The sequence below is a fragment of the Plectropomus leopardus genome, chromosome 2 (assembly GCF_008729295.1).
Source record: "Plectropomus leopardus isolate mb chromosome 2, YSFRI_Pleo_2.0, whole genome shotgun sequence".
NCBI lineage: Eukaryota > Metazoa > Chordata > Actinopteri > Perciformes > Serranidae > Plectropomus > Plectropomus leopardus.
The window spans coordinates 10921905-10943912 of NC_056464.1; the positions used below are offsets into that span (position 1 = coordinate 10921905).

Genomic DNA, 22008 nt, shown 5'->3' on the forward strand with positions numbered 1-22008 from the left:
AAAATTAGACTAGATACGCATTCCTCTATCATAGCTTTGTTCATTTTGTGCTTTGTCGGTAATCTCTATGATTTTTTTTTGTTCATTTAAATGATGAAAAAAATACTAATATTACTATTCAACTTTTCGTCAGCAGTCACTTTAATGTGCTGTCAGCTGTTTGCGGCTCAGTTGATGTGATGTCCCATCTACTGCACAGAGGATGGTGAGTCAGAGTAGCCAGAAAAGCATGCTGGCTTGCATACTGCAAACTCTGGAACTCTGCAGTACAACATCCTGGGATTTTTTGTCATACTGCATCTGACACACTATGTATTGGGACAATGTCATCATGGCATACTATATAGTATGGTAGTATGAGAGTTGAAACACACAGCATGAGTCACAGGGGAAGGACATGGCTATCTGCAGCTGGGCACTGTAGATTTTAGCAAACACACCTGAAACGAGAGTGAACTGTGTAATTGTTGAGGATTTTTTCGTGCTGCAACTTTGGTGTGCTGTTGAGTATTTGAGTCTTCAAGGATTATGTATATAGGACTGATAATTAAATGAAATAAAAAGTCCGTATTTACAGCAATGAAGGACCATCACTGAATTCCCTAAATTATCACGGTGACTTGACATATAACATGGTGACCCTTTACACAACATGAGAGAATATAGGTCATCAGTGTGATGAACTCAGTTTCTGCAGCATCTGAAGTCAAGCAGACTGAATATCTTAATCTCAAAGCCTCTTGTATGTGATATTCTAGGAAACGTTTCAGCTTGATCAGAAGAACCACTTTTCTTTATTGCCATCTAATGCTGTGCATGTTCTCAAGGAAATTAGTCATCAGATAAAGCAATTTTGCATGTGAGTGTGTAGGCAGACACGTCCACTAACTCTGCACAGCAGAGCAACCGCAAACCTAATGAGTGCACGTGTGACAACTTGACGGGGGTTTGGTGGTTTAAAATGCTGTAAAGTGGAAATACGAAGAGAAGGAAAAGACACTACACTCATTTAGAGGAAATGGGTCATCTTCTACTAAGGTCATACACTATAGATTTACAATAATTTACCTTGCTGAAAAGTGCTCACAACTATACAGAGAACAAGATGCTTATCACTTCACCTTTGCTTAGGGTTATCAAGGCTTTCCCGTACCTGCCTTCTCAAAACTGGAAACTGCAGACTGCATTTAAACGTGGACATTAAATCAGTACCCAGAATGTCTGATGTAATGTACAGTATTGCAAAACAAGCTAAACTCTTATTGAATAAAAAAACACAATCAAAATACAGTAATATCTGTAGTTCTGGCAAATCATTGAACTTTATGGAGTATATTGGTCCATTTAAAGGTGCGGTGTGTACACTTTAGTGGCATCTGGTGGTGAGTATTGCACAATGCAATAAGCTAAAAACTCTCCTGTGTGCCAAGCAAAAACTCCTAGTTAGGATTCCTTTAGTGGTCATTGGTCAGGAGGTTGTTACTGAGAGTCAAATTATTTGCAGAGGTCTCTTCCTCCCTGAAAAATAGACTTGGTATTTTAAACAGGTATAAACACTGGATAAAGCAGTTTCATGTTAAAAGTCATTGTGTTTTCCTAACCTGTTTGGCTTGTTGCATAGTGGTTGCTAACTAGGGTGGCAGATGTGATAATGCAAATTTTTTTAAAAAAAAAGCCAGTGTTTGGTTTGCTCATTGCTACTGTTTGCTCTGGGCTACTGCTAAAACATGGCGGTGCAACATGGCAGACTCCGTGGACAAGGATCCAATTTCTATGTAGACATGTTACAAAATGTAACAAAAAATACAACAAATCTAATTTTCATGTGACTACAGAAACACATGCATTACATCATATTCCATTTCTACCAATATCCCCCTAAATCTTACATACTGGACCTTTAAGTCATTTGGACTAATCTGGGTTAAAGGTGGATGTAAATATATATGTATACTAGTTTTGAATAGCTTTTGCCAAGAAATATGTCCAGGACAGTCTGTAGAGCCTTTTACAGTTCCAAAATATAGTAATCAAAATATAATTTAGGTCGAGGCTGCTGCGAATGCCATGCAGCAGCACAGAGGGCTAAGAAAAAACATAATCTTCTCTCTTCTGCTTAAAGGTGGTAATGTTAGAGCTCACAGCAACTTAATACCACACAGTGTGTGTGTGTGTGTGTGTGTGTCACAAAGACTGTGTACTTACCACTCCATGACAATAAGCAGACACTTCCTGCCCTGATAGAGGTTTTCAAACACATCAATGATGCGGACAATGTTGGCACAAGGTGATGCCCTCCAGTGGAGCTCCACTTCTCTACGAGCCTTGGCACAATCCTGCAGCATCTGGACAGAAGGACAGACACAAAGAGGTTGAGGCTGATTATATGAACAGTTAATCTAATAATAATAGTTTAATTATAAAACCTACTACAAGTTACTGCTACTGTTTGATAGCCTGTTTCCTCTCGATTAGCTGACATGAGGACAGACTGGATGTCACTACTACACCATATTAACAGTAAACATAAGAGAAACAAGTGCAGTGCTGCCCTCAGCTGGCAAAATCCTGAAAACATTTTGTAGAGTTTTTCCAATTCATACTTGTGTGAATGTAGCACCCTCTGTGTGTCACTAGATCAATGCACCATTCAACAGAAGCACCTGTGGTTTAAATCACAACACTGTTGTGTCATAATGTATTTGTATTTTTTTATTAGTTGTTGCTACATCATAAATCTCTAACAGTAAAAGGTTACTCTTACTCAACATCTGACACAAGGAGGTCAAACTAGAGAGTCAGCTGCAGAGAAACATTTCTGAAATACTTAGAAATTCAGCATGCAGCTCAAGGACACTCAGGAACCCTGGCCTTATGGTACCTGGCATGACTCAGACCTCATGGAGGGCTGTAATTAAATCTAGTATCAAAGTGCTCGCAATTTTGTGTGGGTATATAGTTTTTTCCCCGCTGTAACCCAGTGGTATTATGTTCATCACAATGGTGGAGAGCAAGCAATTAACAAACAGCTTGGTCATTTCGTGACATTAATTAACACAGTTGACATTTCTGTTAAATATATGATTTTAGGGAAACCCCCACAAGTTCATTTAATTATTCTTCGCAAGAGGTATAATTTATATTCACAAATTTCTTCTTGCCATAATGCTTAGTTGTTGTCATTTGTGTTTTGTATTTTTGTTTTGTCTTGTTGGTTAGGCAATTTGAGTAGCTCTTTTTGTTAGAACACTGCACACAAAAGATTATTTAACACGTTTCCCCTCTTGTTTCATTAGGCAAAACAAACGAAGCAAACATTTCATGCCATACACTGCTGATAACTCAAAAAAAACTTTGCACAAACAAGCTGTTGATGTGCGAGGCAACAGGACCTGTGGTCAGAATCAGAGTCACAAATCCTTACAAAAAGCCTTCACGTTTGGAAATATGACAGCTTAGACATGTTCTTTGAAACAAGTACATAAAACTATGATACTTAATAATGTTCATGAAAGTAAAACAAAGCAGTCAGTGAGTTACGTAAGTTAAGTAAGAGTTTTTAGAAGCTGGTACCCCTGTTCAGTAGAATTTATATTGGAAAGGGTCATGTATGACCATGCCAGTTGTAAATTATGCTGCAAATGTCACAGAGATCATTACAGGAAACTGGCTGTCTCCTTTACAGTAGTAAAAGAGTTGCTCAGTCAAATATAGGCCTGAACTTCTGAACTATGAGCTCCAGCCTGTCTCAAAGTTTCTATTTTCCTAGATCATATAGCAGCAAAGTGTACACTTAAAATTTTTTAAAGTTATTATAATCAATTCAATGCATACCAATTTAATAGCTCTGCAATGCATTAAGAAAAAAATAATTGCTATTGTTATTTATTTATTGTATGTTTAGTTTCGCACTGACAACATAAATAAATAACTTTAATTGGCTTTTTGCTCAGGGAGCTTTTGTTGCAACTGCAGTAGCGTAATAGGTATAAATGTCTCCAGCGCTCAGTGGAGATGGTGAAACACCATGTGCCATCGATGACAACAAACGCAAGAGACTCATACTTGGAGCTGAAAAGAAACAAGCGCTTATTAGAGTTTATTTAAATTTTAAGAGTTTATTTAAATTTTAAAACAAAAATGCAAGTACAATGCATTTTTATTTTGCATGTGATTTTCTGTATTTTTTGTGACTGCCATTTTACTTTTTTGATGTTATTTACTTGGAAAGCAGAGGCAACACTTAAGTCTTTCTTTGCTGAAAAAAGATCAAAACACAAATAATAAACAGAATCTGACTCATAGTAGTTTTACAACTTTTCTAGTAATATAGCTGCTAAGAGTATCAACTGTAAAAAGGTGACAATCTAATTTTAAGTAAGTGCTTGTGCTGTTTATAATTTACAGTACAATAGCACAAGTTAAACCCTAAAATATCCTTGTCAGTCAACGGAAAGAATTCAGCCTTGGGGTTTTGACAATGAGCCATCGTCTGTCTATTTTGTGCTGTATTACATTCCAACCCTGCCCACGGTCACAACACAACAGTGGGCCCCATTCCAGCGGGCAGTGAGTGCTGGGAGAGCCACAGTATCCAGTCTGCTGTCTGGCCTGGCACACAAAACTTTCAGTATGTTTACATGCACATAAGAAACTGGGATAGTCAGAAAAATCATGTTACACATGAAATGGGACAACACGTTTACAAACACTATGGAAACTTGGTTATTTTATTGCTGCAGATCGGTAACATTCCATTTTTCCCGTACCTCTTTTTTTTTTTTTTTTTTTTAAAATCATTACTTCCTTATTATAACTCTTAGTGAGAAAATACTTTGATTTCTGACTGTACTGGCTGTTATCTCCCCACCCTCCTCAAGTCATTGTTAGATTATGTTCTTTAATTCAGTCCAGTGAAAACAGGCAACCCAGTTCAACCATAACACATTCCAATCAACCAAAAGTGCCTAAACTTAAGCACGCCTCTGTTCTATTTAATAGGGGTATCGCAGTAATACAGAAGTCACGGTTTAGTTCATACACCAGTTTTTGTTGTGACACAAATGCATAATGATCCATTTCTTTTCATTTGTTTTGAAAAGACAAGTCTCAGGACAGACAATATAGGGACTTCCGGTATGGTGCAGAAGCAGGTGGCAGTATGAGCCTGAGGCTCCCAGACGAACATAGTCCCCCATAACTAAGCACTGGTAATACAGATAGAAAAGTTGTTTATTATAGTATGAGAGGAGAAATTAAAAGGACGAGAGGACTCAACAAAATGTGAAAATCAGCGATAAATCTTTGGTTGAAAGCAAAGGCACTGGCGACAGTGCTAGCAAGCCACCTTAACAAAAGGCTACAGAAGCTATTTAAGCTAACATCATCACGGAGATAAAGGCGGTCCATTTGGACATGAAAAAAGGATTTAACTGCATTATGGGACAACTAAAGACAAATTTGCCGACTTCAGAGAAAAAGTCAGCCAGAAGTTAAATGCTATTTTCACTGATTTACATAGCGGAGTGGAGCGCCAAGGCCAAAAAGGTGCTTTCCCACACCTTTAAACTTCAGGAGAACATCAGAGCCCAGCTAACAGACCTGGAGACATGTTCGTGCAGAAACAACATATGCATTCACAGAATCCCTGAGGGGGTTGAGGAAGACAACATACAGGGTTTCCTCGAAAAGTTTATAAAAATAGAGCTGTCCCTCCCTGACGCCACCCTCAGTATACAATGCTGCCACTAGTCCCAAACGCAGCAGAGACACAACATGAGAAACTTGTGTGCTATAAATGACTTGAGTAGCTTTCAGAAAGCCCGTAAGATTGTATCATAATACCACAATTAAACTGTGTTAATACAGTGAAAATGAACACATCTGGGAATAGATAATTGTTTTTACATGTGCACTGCTCTGATTTCATCCAGTCAGAGACAGAGTCCGCACTAGGAGGGGCTCCCTCAGGATTAAAGGCTCCCTTCCCCTAACTTAGAAGTTGAGTTCACACTTCAAAGATGGAAGTCACTAATGTTAAACGTGTGTATTTACGGTACATTTCATTTTGATTCACAGACAGTTCTATTGTTCAGGTCATCTGGGGATGCTTGAACACCCGGCTCACTTTCTCTTCTTTTTCACTGACTGAAATCTTTCATCAAAAATACAAAATAATCACCCTTAATGTAAATGGGTTACATAATCCCATAAAAAGAAGTAAGGCAATTGCTAAAATGAAAAGAGAAAAATCATATAGATGTTAAAAAGATGAACATATAACCCAGGTTGCTTTTTTGTTTTTCAGTCACTGCCTTGATGAAATACCTCTTAACAATTTAACAAATGTAATAGAATGATTTCAGCCTTTATTCGGGGAAAGCAAAAACCAAGAATTCGATTTCAGACATTACAACTGCCCAAAGACAAAGGTGGACTGGCTCTTCCTTGCTTGGAGGATTATTAGACAGCAGCACTGTTGCGTTTTTTGGTATGTCGGTGTGATCAAAAGTCAGTGTGATCCTAAGTGTGATGCAAAATGGAAGAATTTTGAACAAAACCAGATAAATATTACTCTTTCATCAATACTGGGCAAAAAACCCCAAAGAAGCATTTAGACAAACTGACTAACTGGACTGCAGTGCCTTTTAACATCTGGTACAAAGAATTCAAAGATTACAGAGATTCCATGAATAGCCCGCTTAGAACTTGACTGTAATTTTAGTGTTATTTATTTGGGAAATGTGCCAACTGGATTGATAAAGCAGGACAGATGGGGCACCTAGTGGCTCAGTGGATAGGTCGGCGTCCCATTTAAAGAGGCTGTATCCTAACAAGCAGCGGCTGCAGGTCCGATTCCGGCCTCAACCCTTTGCTGCATGTCACCCCCTCTCTTTGCCCCCCTTTCACACTAAACACAAACTGTCCTGTCCATTAAAGGCAATAAAAGCCAAAAAAATCTTTTAAAAAAAGCAGGACAGATATTTATATTATTAATGTTATTAGCAGGTAGCAAAGAAAGCAATAACCAGTAAATGGCTGAGTAAAGAGCCTCCAACAAGGTCTGTATGGTAAGAAATTAAGGAAATTTACACTATGGAAGAACTGACCTTTTCTCTAAGACATGCCACTGAAAAATAAGCAAAATATTGGGAAATATGGAAATCCTATTTGAATTTGAAGTAATTGTTTTATTTTATTTCATATGTTTGTCTTGTTTGGAGAATCGTGTTTTAGGATAAGCAGAATGGACTGGGGTCTATTAATAAGTGGAAGACTCCCCCCTCCTTAAAAAGAAAAGGGAAGGAAAAAGAGGGAAGACCTGGCTCTTCATGAATCAGAGTCATGGATCACAAGGACCTTGTAGGATGTTAAAGGACAATCATGGACTTAAAGGATGCACAGTCCTTGTTACTGAAATGTAACCTATGCAACTTATGATGACCCTGTCTGTTCCCCATCTTGTCTTTTATGTTTTTAACAAAAAACAATAAATAAAATAAAGTATAAAAAAGACAGACAATATAATCCTGCTGGGGAGTGAGGCAGCATTTATCCCACAAGCAACTATTGTGAACTATTTTGATAATAAAAATACAAAACATTTCACACATTTATGTATAACACTGTATAAACAATCAACACTTTCCCAAAAGGCAACAGGTCACAACAGGCTACTAAACAGAAAAGCATCTCACTATGAAAAAAAAAAAAGATAAAAATAAAATAAATAGAACAATAGAACAATAAAAAAATAATAAAACTTGTACATTAGGAGGAGTGTTTCAGATAGTTCCACTTTTGCTAAATGCCAACATAAATGCCAGTTGCTTCAGTAATGGTTGCTTTAAAACAGCGGGGACAGGGACTATGGCCCTAGTTTCTTTTCTCTTTCTGTCCTAGTGATTGACACATCTGGGTGATGCTCTTGAATGTGAGTTAGCATGTTGGATGTATTTCTTTTCACATATGCCTCAAATGTGGAGAAATGCCGACACACCATTGTCTTGTACACGACTCTCATCTTGCTGTTGTCGCTGGATTGGAACCTAAAGACAGGTCTTTTAGCTTTGATGTTTCATTTGCACTCGTCATGGTATGACTGACCTGTACTTTAATCAGCTTGCTATGCTATCCTCAGCACGTTAATAACATCATACGGCTAAAAGTCCATGGGCAGAAGTCGCACGTGTGATCTTTCGTTCCACATGATGTGCATCAATCTATATAACACTTACTCTGCATGTGGCTGCGTGCACCGAACCGTGACCCCGTATTGTGACAGTTTCAATAGAATGCATGAACCCTCACAGCCGTACTCAGAGTGTTTGTGCATGTTTCAATAAACAAAAGCCAATAAGGTTGTTCTGTTTCTACCTTTGTTCAAGATTGCTTTTCACGCCAATATATATAAAATATATCATTTGTGAGGATAAATTCTAAACAATCCATAACGATTCTACTTAACACTTAGGAAAGAAAACTGGTTCAAGCTATTGGGCCTGTAGATCAATGTGACTGATTTCACCAGTTTTATCATTTATGGGAGAACTAACAACAACAGAATCTTAAACTAAAAAGCCAGAAAAACAAGTCAAGAAGAGGAACATGTTAGCATATTTTACGTCCTAAGCACCAACGTGAGTTGTGTTTGCCTTAATATCTAGGTTTCTTACTGCTTCAGGCGTTTCAGCAGACCCTTTTATGCCTTCAGTGATTCGGGGCAGGATCAAGAAAAACTTTTTAAAAAAACCATGTTTTTAGACTATTGATGATTCTGCCATAAACTAACTGCATTTTCACTTCATTATTATTAGATGGTGAAGGTTTTTCGGTTGATCTGACCCAAATCAAAAGTTTCATTAGAATTTTGCCTTAACAACCAAATCAGATCACAGTGCTCTTAATTTCTTGTTATGATGCAGAGAGCATATTTTAATCATTTCTTGTTTGTTTGTTAGTCCTTTCTCACAGAAGCGTGGAGTTCAGGCACATGTAAATTATGGCCAAGTTATTTTTACACGCTTGGTTTTTACCTTTACAAAATAGCTTCTGAAGAGTCAATCCATTATTTCTCACACATTTGACTACATTTGCAGAGTTTTCTGTTGGAAGCTGTGATTGCAGCTGACTGTTGCTGTGCTGCAGTATTTTAAAGTGTTGTACAAACTGACAGCTACCAAGTCCTGTCAGTCAGGTGATAAACAGTAGTCTTTTTATTTAAAAAAAAAAAAAAATTGTATACTCCTTTTGATAAAATCTGTCGGTTTGCAAAAACTAATTGCACGGAATACTGAAAGGTGAAACTGATACTGTGTCCATCGTCTGCACGTGAGGTTATATCTTTGTTTAGGCCATAAAGATGTATGAAAGGGTAGGCAATCAGTAACTGCAAAATATAAATCTTAACTTCTGAACTTCAAGAAAACAACCTAAGTAGGAAAGAAAAAAATAAGAAAGGAAATTACTCTTAAAAAAAGGAAAGAAACTAAGCAAGAGATAAAAGACTGCTGAACAGACAGCAAAGAAAAGAGATAACTCATACTCATACTTCTAATCTGAGTAGTAACACTGCTGTTATTTAATTTTCAAATAATGAATAGGTCATAGATAAATTGTTATGGTGAGAAGTCAGGGTTTGAGGGGTGACTGGCCAATAAAAAGTCACTGTGTTAGTGTGGCGATTGGTGTATTACTCTCTGTTTAATCTGAACACGCAGCACACTTCAACCACCCTTTGGGAAGAACAGAACAAACAAGGATGAGTCTTTTTTTCTGCGTCACAGCAGAGCAGAAAAATGCCTAAAAACACACATAAACCTTTGGACAGAAAAAACATTGGCCTCGGACAGAATTGGTGAACTGTGATCCTGTTATACTTTCACCCTCTATAATGTATTGACATAATGTTAAGTGGCAAAATGTGTACATTTTTTAAAAAGGCATGAAAGGGATCATTATAAATTATTTTAAAAATGAAACTGAGCCACAAAATTGCAGTAAACTTGATATCTCTTCAACAAGCCAGTTTTGTTTGACTCTGTTTATTCTTCTAGGCATGACCACTTCTACTACAGATATGACAGGAAAAAAAAACAATTCTTATTCTCTATAATGTATTGAAAATTCTACTCAACTACTACTCAACTTCATGACAACTGCCCAGTAAACTGTTAGTGTGGCTGCAGTGGGGCCATAACCATGTAGAGGATGAAAATCAACCTTTCCACTCTTGCTAAAAACCCAGAGCACTAGATGACATTGAGCTAATTTCTCCTGTTGTTTCTTTTCTTTTTCCCCTCTTTATTTACTCATTAGTGCATACACATGGACAACATGGGCATACTGAGGAATAAAATGGCAAAAATCAAATGTTATTAACAAAACATACAAAGGCAGGGGACAGCATGTAAGGAATAAATACTGAAATAAAAGTCAAATAAGTTGGAGGAAAAAACACTACAGTGAGAAAAAAAATAAGAAGAGGACAAAGAGAAAGTGAAGAGAAAAGAAAAGAAAAAAAGAAATGAAAAGAAAAGAAAATAAAGAAGAAAACAAGAAACAAAGATATATAAACAGAGGTCATGATCTGTTTGGGTTTGGATGCATTTCGAACAAGCTTTGAAGGATGGGTTTGGTGTTGAGTAGGGCCCACTTTTAAATACGCACATACACAAGTATAGGTATACATAAAATGGTTTAACTACAACAAGACGTTCTGTCATACAATAGAACATGAATTGAATAATAACTGACTACCATTAGCATGTCATTGTTTCCCTATTTTCTCCCCAATATGGAACTTAACCACCATGGTCGGTGTCACTGCTAAGTCCACTGTTGACATGGGGAGGAAGTAGATGGAAATGATACCTTTGTGACACATGTGTGTTGCTTGCAGTTTCGTTTCACCAGAGGATGTGATGACTAGTTATTCAATGGAAGTAGTGATCTGACACAAGCTAAACTAGATACATCTTCCAAAATCTGAAGTAATTTCAAATTTCAGTTCTCCTAACCCTGCATGCCTCATTTTATGATCACAGAGCAGGTCAGAAGATCAAATTATATCATACAATTTTCTACATCTCTTCCAGAGATATTGTGAAAATATTTTGCAGGCATAGAACACGCAGTTGCCGCTGTCTTTATACCAGCCCGTCTAGCCCTAGAACATTGCACAGACCAAAACAGGTTTCAGATCATCTCAGATGTCATGCAGTATGACATAGCTCATTAAGATTCAGACTTTAGCAGTGTTTAACATATCTAACATTTCTGGATATAAGCTAAAAACTGCCTATTAAAGTCTCTTAAGCATATGTCTTTGTGGGAAGATGGTAGTACTTTTTTTGGTACTTTTTGTCTCATTACACACTGGATTTATTTGACTTGAGGATTTATGGCCACATTTTAAGTATTTACTAATTAAAATTGGTTTCCAATTACAACATTATCGCTTCATAACTAGCTAGCTAATGCCTTTTGGGTCTCTGCATTAACTGCAACACTGTCTAAACTGACATCAATAACCAGGAAATAAAAGTAAGTCATCTACAAATTTTGGATTTGCTTAATTATGCACAGGACTGTTTTGAGATTCTTCATAACTGTTACTTTGTTGTCAAACTGTCATTGCTCTGATGCCCAACTGTCGAGAGGAACTAAAATATTTAGGCATGTATTGGAAACCAGAATCATGTGCCGAAAACTTATATTAGCACATCTAAATATAGCAGACTTCCCTCCACAAACAAAGACTTCACACCATCTTCTTGACACATGCGCAATCGTATACGCACACAAGAACACACCCCCGTCACCTCTCTGCTGGTGCTCATGTGACTGCATAGACCCCCATCTGCTGCTGGCCCTTTGAGGGCAAACAGCAAAGCTTGTGAAGGAGGGAGATGAGGGGGGCAGATGGGCACACAATACATTTCCTTTCGCCAACACAAAAGCCCCCGAGACAGGGGCAGGACAGTGGGAGGTGGGGTGGTGGGGGGAGCTGAAGGAAAAACCATCCTCCACCTGCCACTTGTGAGCCATGGAAAAGTCCATGGTTCATATGGTGACACCACAAAAAAATATCACACTGAGGGTGAATGGGCAGTGAAATCTCTGAGTAGAGAGATTATTGAGGGGTGACAGGTTAAGTTTAGCTTAATCAGAAAAGCCTCTTAACCTGACAAGAAGGGTTAAACAACAATATACAAGCAGAGGTGTGTGTGTGCGTGTGTGTGTGTGTGTGAGAGAGAGAGAGAGAGAGAGAGAGAGAGAGAGAGAGAGAGAGAGAGAGAGAGAGACTTGATTATTGTGCGCTTAGTGAAGCAGCAAACATGTTTGTGTGGCGATAGGACATGATCTGATTAAAGACATCTGCTATGCCTCACAAGACCAAAACATATCTATGTTTATATGTTTGTGTGTGTTTCATTGGTCACAGATATTAATCGTGAGCGTGTTAATGTAATGCATACAAACAACTAGACTGTTTTATGTGGATACAAAAGGGAACTATGATGTTACTCAGTTCAACAACCTAAAGGTGCGCTCAGACTAAATTTTCAGTCATTTTTTTATTGTGTGCACATTAAAAGTAAACCTAAGAAATTTTCCTTAAAGAGTAAAACTTTGTGAGTATAGATTTTGCGTGGTAAAGGTACTGTGTCTGTATATAACAGGGTTCCTACAGCTTAAAGAAAGTGGGATTAACGGCATTTAAAGTCTTTTTGAAAGCTACTTAGAATTAAATCTAAGACCAATTTTACAGTAGCCAAAACTAAAAAAACATGACCCAACATCAGTTACTTATGGTAAGGGAGACTGGTGACAAAACATTTCTTGTAATAAAACATGACTTTTTAGTGACATTAATATGAGAGGCATTCTTTATTATTTTGACATTTTTCAATGCAACATCAGAAAAACAATTCTGAGAAATCTTATTTCCCACATCTTATCAATTTTAAGAAAGATGTTTTTAAGACACTTTAATACCAATGAAGGCCTTATTTTTAGATTATGTATTCAGTGCCTTTAAAGAGTTTTTAAGGAGCCATGGGAACCCTGACATAAAGACAAGAAAAGCAGAGAAACACAGGCCTGAATATACCTTTAGGGCAGCTTTGTGTTGTATTTAGATTTTATGATGCCGCTTCATGAATACTCAGAGAAAAAGGGAGAAAGAGAGAGATGGCAGGCAAATAAAACAATTGATTTCCTCATAACTTCTGAGATCAGTCAGTCTAAGCTGACACATAAACAAACACTCCACACACAGGTGGTGCAATCATTCGTCATAAGCCACAGGTAGTATCTGCACAGTGAGTAAAGCAGGTTCTTGAAACTAAATTAAGACAGAGTGCAAAACACTGCCACTGTCAATCATCCCACTAATGCGCGCTGACAACTTGTTTTAAGTTCATTTTGAATGCGCCTTTTAAAGGAAAAATCTTCACATTATAAAAGGCTGCTCCGTGTTTATGACATCACCAAGCTTTACTGGTTGTATGAGTCATGGTGACGCTTACAGGTGAGTATCTTCAGCCAGCAGGTGTTCAGTACACAACACACATCACACTCACACATTCATATAAAAAAGCTGTCAGACGGGGGGGGGGGGGGGGGGGGGGGACTACATCTGTATTACGCACAGAAACAGCTGTCTCATTTCCTAATACAGGCTGGAAGATCTGCATGGAGGCAACGAGGAAAAGGACTGGTGTCTTTTAAGAGAGCAACAGGGTTGTGAGAGACAGAGACAAATGGAGATAAAGAACACATCAGAGTTACAAAAGAAATGAAGGAAAGACAGAAGGAATTTGGCATATTTTTTGACAGCCTTTACTTTTGCTTTTATCTGTTTCTTTGAGCTGGCCTCAGTTACTCATCCCCTCTGAAACCTTATGATTCACGCTGTAAATCCCCTGCTGCGCCTGATGCAAGAGATGATACTTGTGGCTCCTCTAAATGAATACAAACAGACTGGTGTTATCAGCTGATTTCAAATGACAGGGGTTTTCACACTGTTGGCCAGAGATTTGGCCCTTTGATAGGTTTTGTGTGTGTTTGTGTGTGTGTACACATGTACACACCATGGATGACACATTATATGATAACTGAGCCATCTTATGGGTATATAATGGTTTGGGCTTTTTCTTAGCCCAAACCTTTTCTTTGGCGTGGCTTCGGTGATGTCAGTTGGTCACTCCACCGCTTTGATCAAGCCATGAAATTTGATACACAGATAAAAAAAATATACCTGTTTAACATCTGCCTGTTAGCATAGTGGTGTTAGCATTTAACTAATTAATGCATTATCTGGCAGAGGACTCTGTCATAACTTCAACAAGTTCAACATCTCTTACATGCAAAATCCACACAGCCTACTATAAAGTGTGAAAGCACTTAGGGCTGTACCCGACTCAGACTTATGCCAGTCGAAATGGATTTTGCAATTCAAATACTCAATGATTCATTTTGCTTTTCATACAAAGTTTTCGTTTTATGAGGCTCCGTGGCACATCAGTGTGACAGCGGCATTCACGTAATATAGTAAACAAGCTAACAGTGCTAACAACGGGTCATAAAAGTGCAACAACATTTAGATATCAAACAAAAGCCAAGGACTGCATCATATTAACTTGCTGTGAGCTGCAAATTTACCACTACTGAGCAAAAGGTCTCTCCACTCTCTTCCTCTGTGACACTGTCTACACCCTGCCTGCATGTCCACAGCTCCAAAGAATAGCATAAAAGTCAAAGCACTCACTCCACAGCAAAATCTGGGGACCAAAGAATCACAATCACATCACAAGCACATCACAATAACTGTCAAAATTTAAAAAAAAAAACAACTGCTTATCTTGAAGCAATCTCAGTCAACTGCGGGTCTTCGACTGATGATTCAAAACTCATAATTTCAAGAGGCAGTCCATTTTTATACTACTTTATACTACTTTTTGTACTGATTAAAAAGGAGACACAGTTTATTAGTGAGCTTCAGAGGTGTCTATAAGCAGAGTTTATTACCTTTCCATATGCTACCAGTTTCTACCTGTGTCAGTTCTGTATGCTACGCTAACCAGCTACTGGCACAATTACACATTTTTAGTGAGTGATATCAATCTTCTCATTTAACTCTGCAAGAATATTTCCCTACTCCTGAAATGTAAAAATGTGTGCTACTGTCTTTACCACCATGTAAGACTTTCAAGACAACACTGTTAAAACATGCAACTTAGGTGATCAACAGAAAATTCATCAAAAATTATTCTAATTAGTGAAACAAAAAAAAGTAAAAACACCATTAGCTTCTGTTAAAAGAAAACTTGTTTTTTTTTCCAAAGCACCAAAACCAATTTTGGCTTCAAATTAGTGTATTGAAGTTTTCTGGCTAATATGTATATAAGAGCAACAGAGTACACGTGTAGGATGTTGAATGAATGAACTTTGGAAGAGTGAAATACACTTACTTCCCCTTACCATAAACACCATTCAGCACTATTTAACCGCTTTGCTTCCTTATTAGGAAGCAATCATAAGACCCAAGCAGAAAAAAAATATATACACAAAGCATAATTGGTGGAAAATGAGTGAGGCATCAACAAAATTATGAAAAGAAAGTTATGTAATTTGAGAGCCCATTAAGAAAGTATCCACAATCATTCATAAATATATAGTGTTTCAGTATGACAGAGTGCTGCATCAGCATGGAAATTACTCTGTATCAGACACAGTTGGTTACTGAGTTCTGGGTCCATCTGTTACAACTACAACACCACATCCTTCCAAATACACTTCCCCTTACAGAAAGGGAGGCAACCGAGAAAGACGCGGCCAATGTGTGGGGGTTGGTGGATGCTGCACCCAATCACAGACCATATAAATTGCAATCCAGTAAATCATATTATGTCTAAGGAGATTACTACACCAAGATAAATGTTTACCAAAGAAGCTTTGACTTTAGCTTATCTGTTTGTTTGTGACAAATGTCAAATAAATATTTTCACAATGATCTGATAGGAGAAATAAGACCTTATGGCATTAAGTGACGCTGTGATGTTTTGCCTTAACAATGTCAAACCATACAGACTTTAACACCACAAACTGTAATACAGTTCTATTCACTTGTCACTAAGTTATAGGCAGTCCAGTATGCAGTCTTTGCCATTAGCACTCCACTGAAAAAGGGGAACAACGTGTGTTTTTTCTAGGGCTGCACCTAAGGATTATTTTTTTAATTGATATGACAATTATTTTTTTATTACTCGATTAATATGACAACGAATTTACCGAAAATAACATTTCAAAACTTACACTGCAGGGCATTATTCCCCAACAAAAAATAGCGCAGTCTTAACTGGTTATCTGTGTTTTACATTCTGATATAAAGTCTCTCCAAAACAAAATTGATGCAAGAGCTTGTTCTACTCAAGTAAAAGGAATGTAGTGCATCTACATTTAGCAATCAAACAGCAGAATAAATAAAACAATCTAAAATTCAAGTCACTTTTAGGAGGTACAAAACAGTTACTCTTTGTTACAGTGACAAATCTCAAATCTAGCAGTCCAACAAAACATCTTACAGTAAAATTAGTGCAATTAGAATAACAGTATACCTTTTCTCTAACAGAAATAATTATAACTAGTACATTCATCCTGGATCAAAATAGTCCAGCCTTAACTGGGCCTTAAGGCATACCGCTGCCTGCTGATATGAGTGCTGTATTTTCATATTTATAAGCACATAGTCCACTCATTTATGAAGTTGTGCAAGCTCCTGCACAGCTGACGACCCCAGCCTGTAAATGTTTCAAAATAAAATGCATTGTATCAGCAGCTGATGGCATTCTGTCCACAGAGACACAGTCGAGGTAAAACGTAAATCTTATATTTCCTTATCTCTGTGACAGAGAAAGACTTTAAACTGCAGTATAAAGTGGTATTGAGTCAACAAACGTGAGCGTTGGGCGTAAAAAAAACGGCGAGCCACCGTTTCTCTAGCTGTTCTTTAGCTGACAGGCAGCTCAGACGCGACTGACGAGCGCTGCTCAGACAGGCAGTGTGCACGCTCTGACTTGATATACAAGCGTCGAAACAAAAACAACACGCTCTGCGCTGCTCACGCTCTCACGAGGCACGCTGTGTGAAACGGTGAAACGCGTCGACGCACGTTTTGTGAATCGACGCGTCGCCCAAGCCCTAGTTTTTTAAACTCAATAAACAGGCTTGTTTGTCTAAACCCCTAAGTTTATATGGCCGTAACTAGTTGCCAAAATATAAATAGTTCACTCTCTCTGAAGATAAGGTGCATAATCTTCTACAAAAACACGCACACACACAAGCAGAGTTGTGTTACACCTTGCCAAACAATTTGGCTCTCCTAATCCAGACATTCACAAATGACAATCAGAGTCTTAAAGTGCTATTACTCAAGCATTGTTTTCTTACTTCACACTACATTTAAGTTGCAGTTCCAGTTGACCAATGTGCCAGTAAGTAAAATCAAATTGTATAGTTATTAATTTAAACAAAAACTTAGCATTTAAATATGAACTTAAATGCTGCACAGCAAAGGATAGGATGTCCGTGGCAAGGAACATGCTAAGCCATTCTAACATTAAAAAAAAAGAAACCAATATTGAAATGATAAAAGGTGGAACTGCAGCTTACAATTACATTCCTGATCAATCTGCTTTGTCTGTAAAATACCAATGGATGTTAAGCCTATAATTTCCTGCAGCAGCCAATAGTCCTAAACCCAGTGATATTCAGTATAATATCAAAGATGATAAAAAGCATCAAATCCTCATACTGCAACCCATTTCCACAAAGCCAATTTAACTGAACAGAGATCTGACTGCAGTTATACACTGCAATGTCAAGATTTAGTTTTGTTGAGCTGGGAAAAAAAAACTTTCATGTGCTCTGCTCCCTTCACCTGAAGCAGCCTCCAAAAGGATTTGAAACTAAGATCAGTGGTTTTGGCATTTTTGCCTTTATTAGATAGGACAGATCAACAGTGCTTTAACCACTAAGCCAACGGATGCCCCTTTTCTGTCCAATTTTAAAGCACTCATAAGTAAAAGGGTGAATAAATCAGTTGGTACTTGTCATTATGCGTATTTTAATATTTCAACATTATTACTCTATATCTTTTATGTTTTATTGTGGTTGCTGTCTGTAACTTTTCTTTTGCTGCTGTCTTGCCAGGTCTCCCTTGAAAAAGAGATAGTTGATCTCTATGGGACTTACCTGGTTAAGTATGTGTTAAATAAAATAAAAATACATGCTTTGGAAAAATAAGTGTAGAGGTACATCTTTCCCTTTTTATGTTTTGCAAGACAGAATAATTTTGTATTTAGGCTTCAGAGGAGAATAATTGTGCAAAAGGCTGCATTCACACCAAATCAGGCATGCAGCGATTAGCTGCAGGATTGTGTGACAATGTGAGAATGTAACTTTTCTCTATTGTGTTCCCCTTGTTGCTAGCATTTAGCAAGCAATGTTGCTACTATGCTGGGTCCTACAAGTGGTTGTCTGTATGCATTGACAGATTTAAAAACACATTTACTTTCAATAACAAACCAGGATGCAAGGCCTATCAAAACGGTGGGTTTTAAACTTGTGCAAAAGGCGAAATTGAGTGACTACATATGAAACATAACATTACACCCGTTGTATTTTGGTAATTCATGCTGCTTGAGTTTTTTAGCCATGCTAATTGTAGCACAAGTAGAAAGACTAATTAAGCTGGTGAAACAACTAATCTGATTGCCAGTTATGTGATAGGCCATCGCAGTGACACTGAGTTGCGTTTCTCAAAATGTGGATCCGTTCCATTTTTCAACACAAGCCACTGCATGTTTTTTTTCAGCATCCTCTGCAGCCCTCACCACCACAGCCAGGAGGCATTACCGAAATTCAAATGAATGGGAGAACTGGTGTTTTTCCTTTAACAGCCGATTTTGTGTGAATGCATTCTTAGTCTTCAAAAGAAAAATGTTGCTCCTTGTATCCTTAACAGTAGAAACATAAGCACACTGTTTGTAATATATAAACTACCGCTATTACTGCCAATATTGTCAAGCCAATTTTTATCCCTTGACAATGTAAAAACATCGACCCCCCCTACAAACAGCTTTTACATCTGATGACACAACATATGAAAATGAGTTGAGGGTATTAGATAATAAAATAGTGAGTAATAATATTTTCTCGCCATGAATATTTCTTGTGAGGGTGTAATTGCGAGAATAGCGGAGATGACCAAATGTAGTCTAAAAGACGACATTGCTGTGGCAAGAACTAATTTTCCACCACAGGAAAAATGAATAATGATAAATAAGAGTTATGTTGAAATAAGGGGGATTTTGCTCTTGCTCAAGCAGTTAATTACAACAACAAAAGACATCTTAGAGATGCCACTTTCATAAGGGTACAGTTAGATGGGAGGGGTAGAGACATAACTCAAAAAAGGGCCACCAGAGAACCTCTTCCTTCCTCTCTCCCTCCCTCCTTTTCCTTCCTTTCTCTCACCATCTCATGATTGAAGCTCGGCCTAGCTCTTCCTCTGTGTTAACCTTTAATCATGCTTTAAACATGCTGACATTAAAACACGTCTGTCCTTTTCTGTTCTACAGTATTAAGGGGCGATTTCACAAATCCAAACCCATAAGAAAGAAATAGCTTCCATTTGAACTGCCCAATGTTTCCAGTTCCTCTTTTCTTGGCCAACTCTTGACAGGTGTGTTAACTTCACCACACTGACTTCTACATCTTTCCAAATTTCAGGAAGAGCAACTTTAACGACTCACAAAATGTGGCCAAAACATGTAGTCAGTCTTTCTATGATTACATCACCTTAACGGCGCACATTTTACTGAGCTTCCTTTCCACATGAAGCAGAACCAAGCTTAAAGATGACAATTTGTCTTTCGAAACTTCTTGTTGGCCATCACTTTAACATGTGCTTGTAAAACATTACTGTAACCTCTTAGTCTGTTGAATGGTTTAACATGTACAGAAAATTGGTTATTGTTAGCTTATTGCAATAACCAGAAAACTTCCACATGTAAACAAGAAACATTTCCATACAAGATTACAATACATGTGGCTATTTAAATACAAATTAATGAAATTTAAAGCTGACCAAAAGTGAAACATGCAATACATGTCAAAATAAGAGTTTATAAAGCTTAACACTAGACTTTTTAGCCCATTCAGAGACATGTGGAGTAAAGGCACTGCTTTCTCACTCCAGTGTCTACAGGACATGAAATTGTGACCTGAATCCCATCAGTCATTATATTAAGACATAGTTCTTATGTCAGGTCTATTTTTAAGAGATGTGCTTGCAGTGGACACAGCCAGGCTTTCTCACACAAAAACAATCTGGGAATAGTCATACAATACATGTTTGGTCCAAATGGAGTACAATATGTAGGCCCTCCTGCGTAAAAGAAATGACATGTAATGGTCATTTAGTCATTCCTAATATGAACTATTTGCAGTTCACTACAAAAGGCACAACAATTTAGCATCTCATGAAAATAAACCATCTGTTTGAATTGTTCATCATTATCAAGATCAGGTTTGTCTTTCTTTAGTATTGGCTGAACAAACTGTCTGGAAAAGTCAGACCTTCTTTCCAAACTGGTGCTCACAGTTCAGTCATAATATAAAACTAAATTCCACACAAGCACAGGTCATCATGTTGCTGCAAACCTGGCTCAAATCAATGTGGATTTTTTCAGTTGTTGTTTTTTTTTGTTTTATCTGAGAGATCATTTTATGTAATACATAACAAAGTCACCTGCTCTGATCCCAAAATGAACAAAATGAAAAGGCCCAAATGTACTCTCAAACTTCCTCAGACCATCAACTGTTTTGCACCAAAAAATTAAAGCATTTATTGAGATGAGACCACTGTGCTGGCACAGTGGGAGGTCCTGACACAGAGGGTTGCGGAAAAATGCAATGCTGTCTGGCAAAACATTTGACCACACACTGCTCAACTTTTGTCGCAACACACTGCAACGTTATCTAGTAACACAGTGATGCCTTCAAGTGCAGATTCGAGGTAGAGTGCCTTGTAATGCCAACTGCATAATTCCACTGTTTACAACACAAATATTGGGACAAGAATTATTAGCAAAGACATACATGATGCTCCAAAGTTGTAAAATTTGATAGTGTTTTGGCTTTTGGTAAGCCTGTATGCTGTGGCAACAAGGCCACACAAACACTCCTTTGTATTTTTTGTTTTAAACACAGTGCTATTTTCGGTCAGAATGTGGCCTTAACCTGATTGCTCCCAATAACCTGGTTTCTTGTGTGCATATAAATGTAGTCACTGTAAGACGATACCTGCAGATGCCTCACACCCTTAGAGTGTGTGTGGCAGGACACAGACCAATCAACACAGAAGGGCACAAAGCTCTGTCTCTGACAAAAGCAACAATGTCAAAAGTTATTGATTCTTTGTGACAGTATAGAAAGCATATTACAAGCAAAATATCATCGCCTTGGCAGACTTTATGGTCTCCAGCTGTCTGCCACGGTGTCTCTAGCATAGACAATCACAGTTGCAAATTATTCAGGTGCTCTGTAAGCACAAAAGTTGGTTCAAGAGACAGGTAAAAGTTTTACAAGGTGAAATCACCTTGGGCCAAGCTGGCTGATTCCTGTCTTGGCGTCTGCTGCAGACCTGATAAATACAATGGATGAGATGGGGCTGACTCAGCTGACGTCAGTGAAGGGAACAACAAGGACATTAGTTCGTTAGTTCATTCAGTGAAGGAGTCAATCTGTGTGGTTACACTCTGTCTTACAACAGCATCGCATGACATCAGTAAAGCAAGCATTTTAGCCTACATGCCAAAACCACAGCCATAAGAGTAATTGCAGGGGGTTTGAGGAAGTACATCGGAGCCCTTTAAAATCACAACACTTAGTGTGTATGTATATTTATACATATGCAGTTATCTGACATGTAGACTATTT

At 37.9% G+C, this 22008-nt stretch overlaps 1 protein-coding gene across 1 annotated transcript in view; it reads right to left on the reverse strand.

Moving 5' to 3' along the window:
- mapkapk2a (MAPK activated protein kinase 2a) overlaps positions 1 to 22008 on the reverse strand; it is a 37150-nt gene that overhangs the window by 10455 nt on the left and 4687 nt on the right. The window contains exon 2 of the mRNA XM_042500836.1: positions 2206 to 2345. Within this exon, the coding sequence (XP_042356770.1) occupies positions 2206 to 2345 (140 nt within the window). The remainder of the gene's footprint in view (positions 1 to 2205; positions 2346 to 22008) is intronic.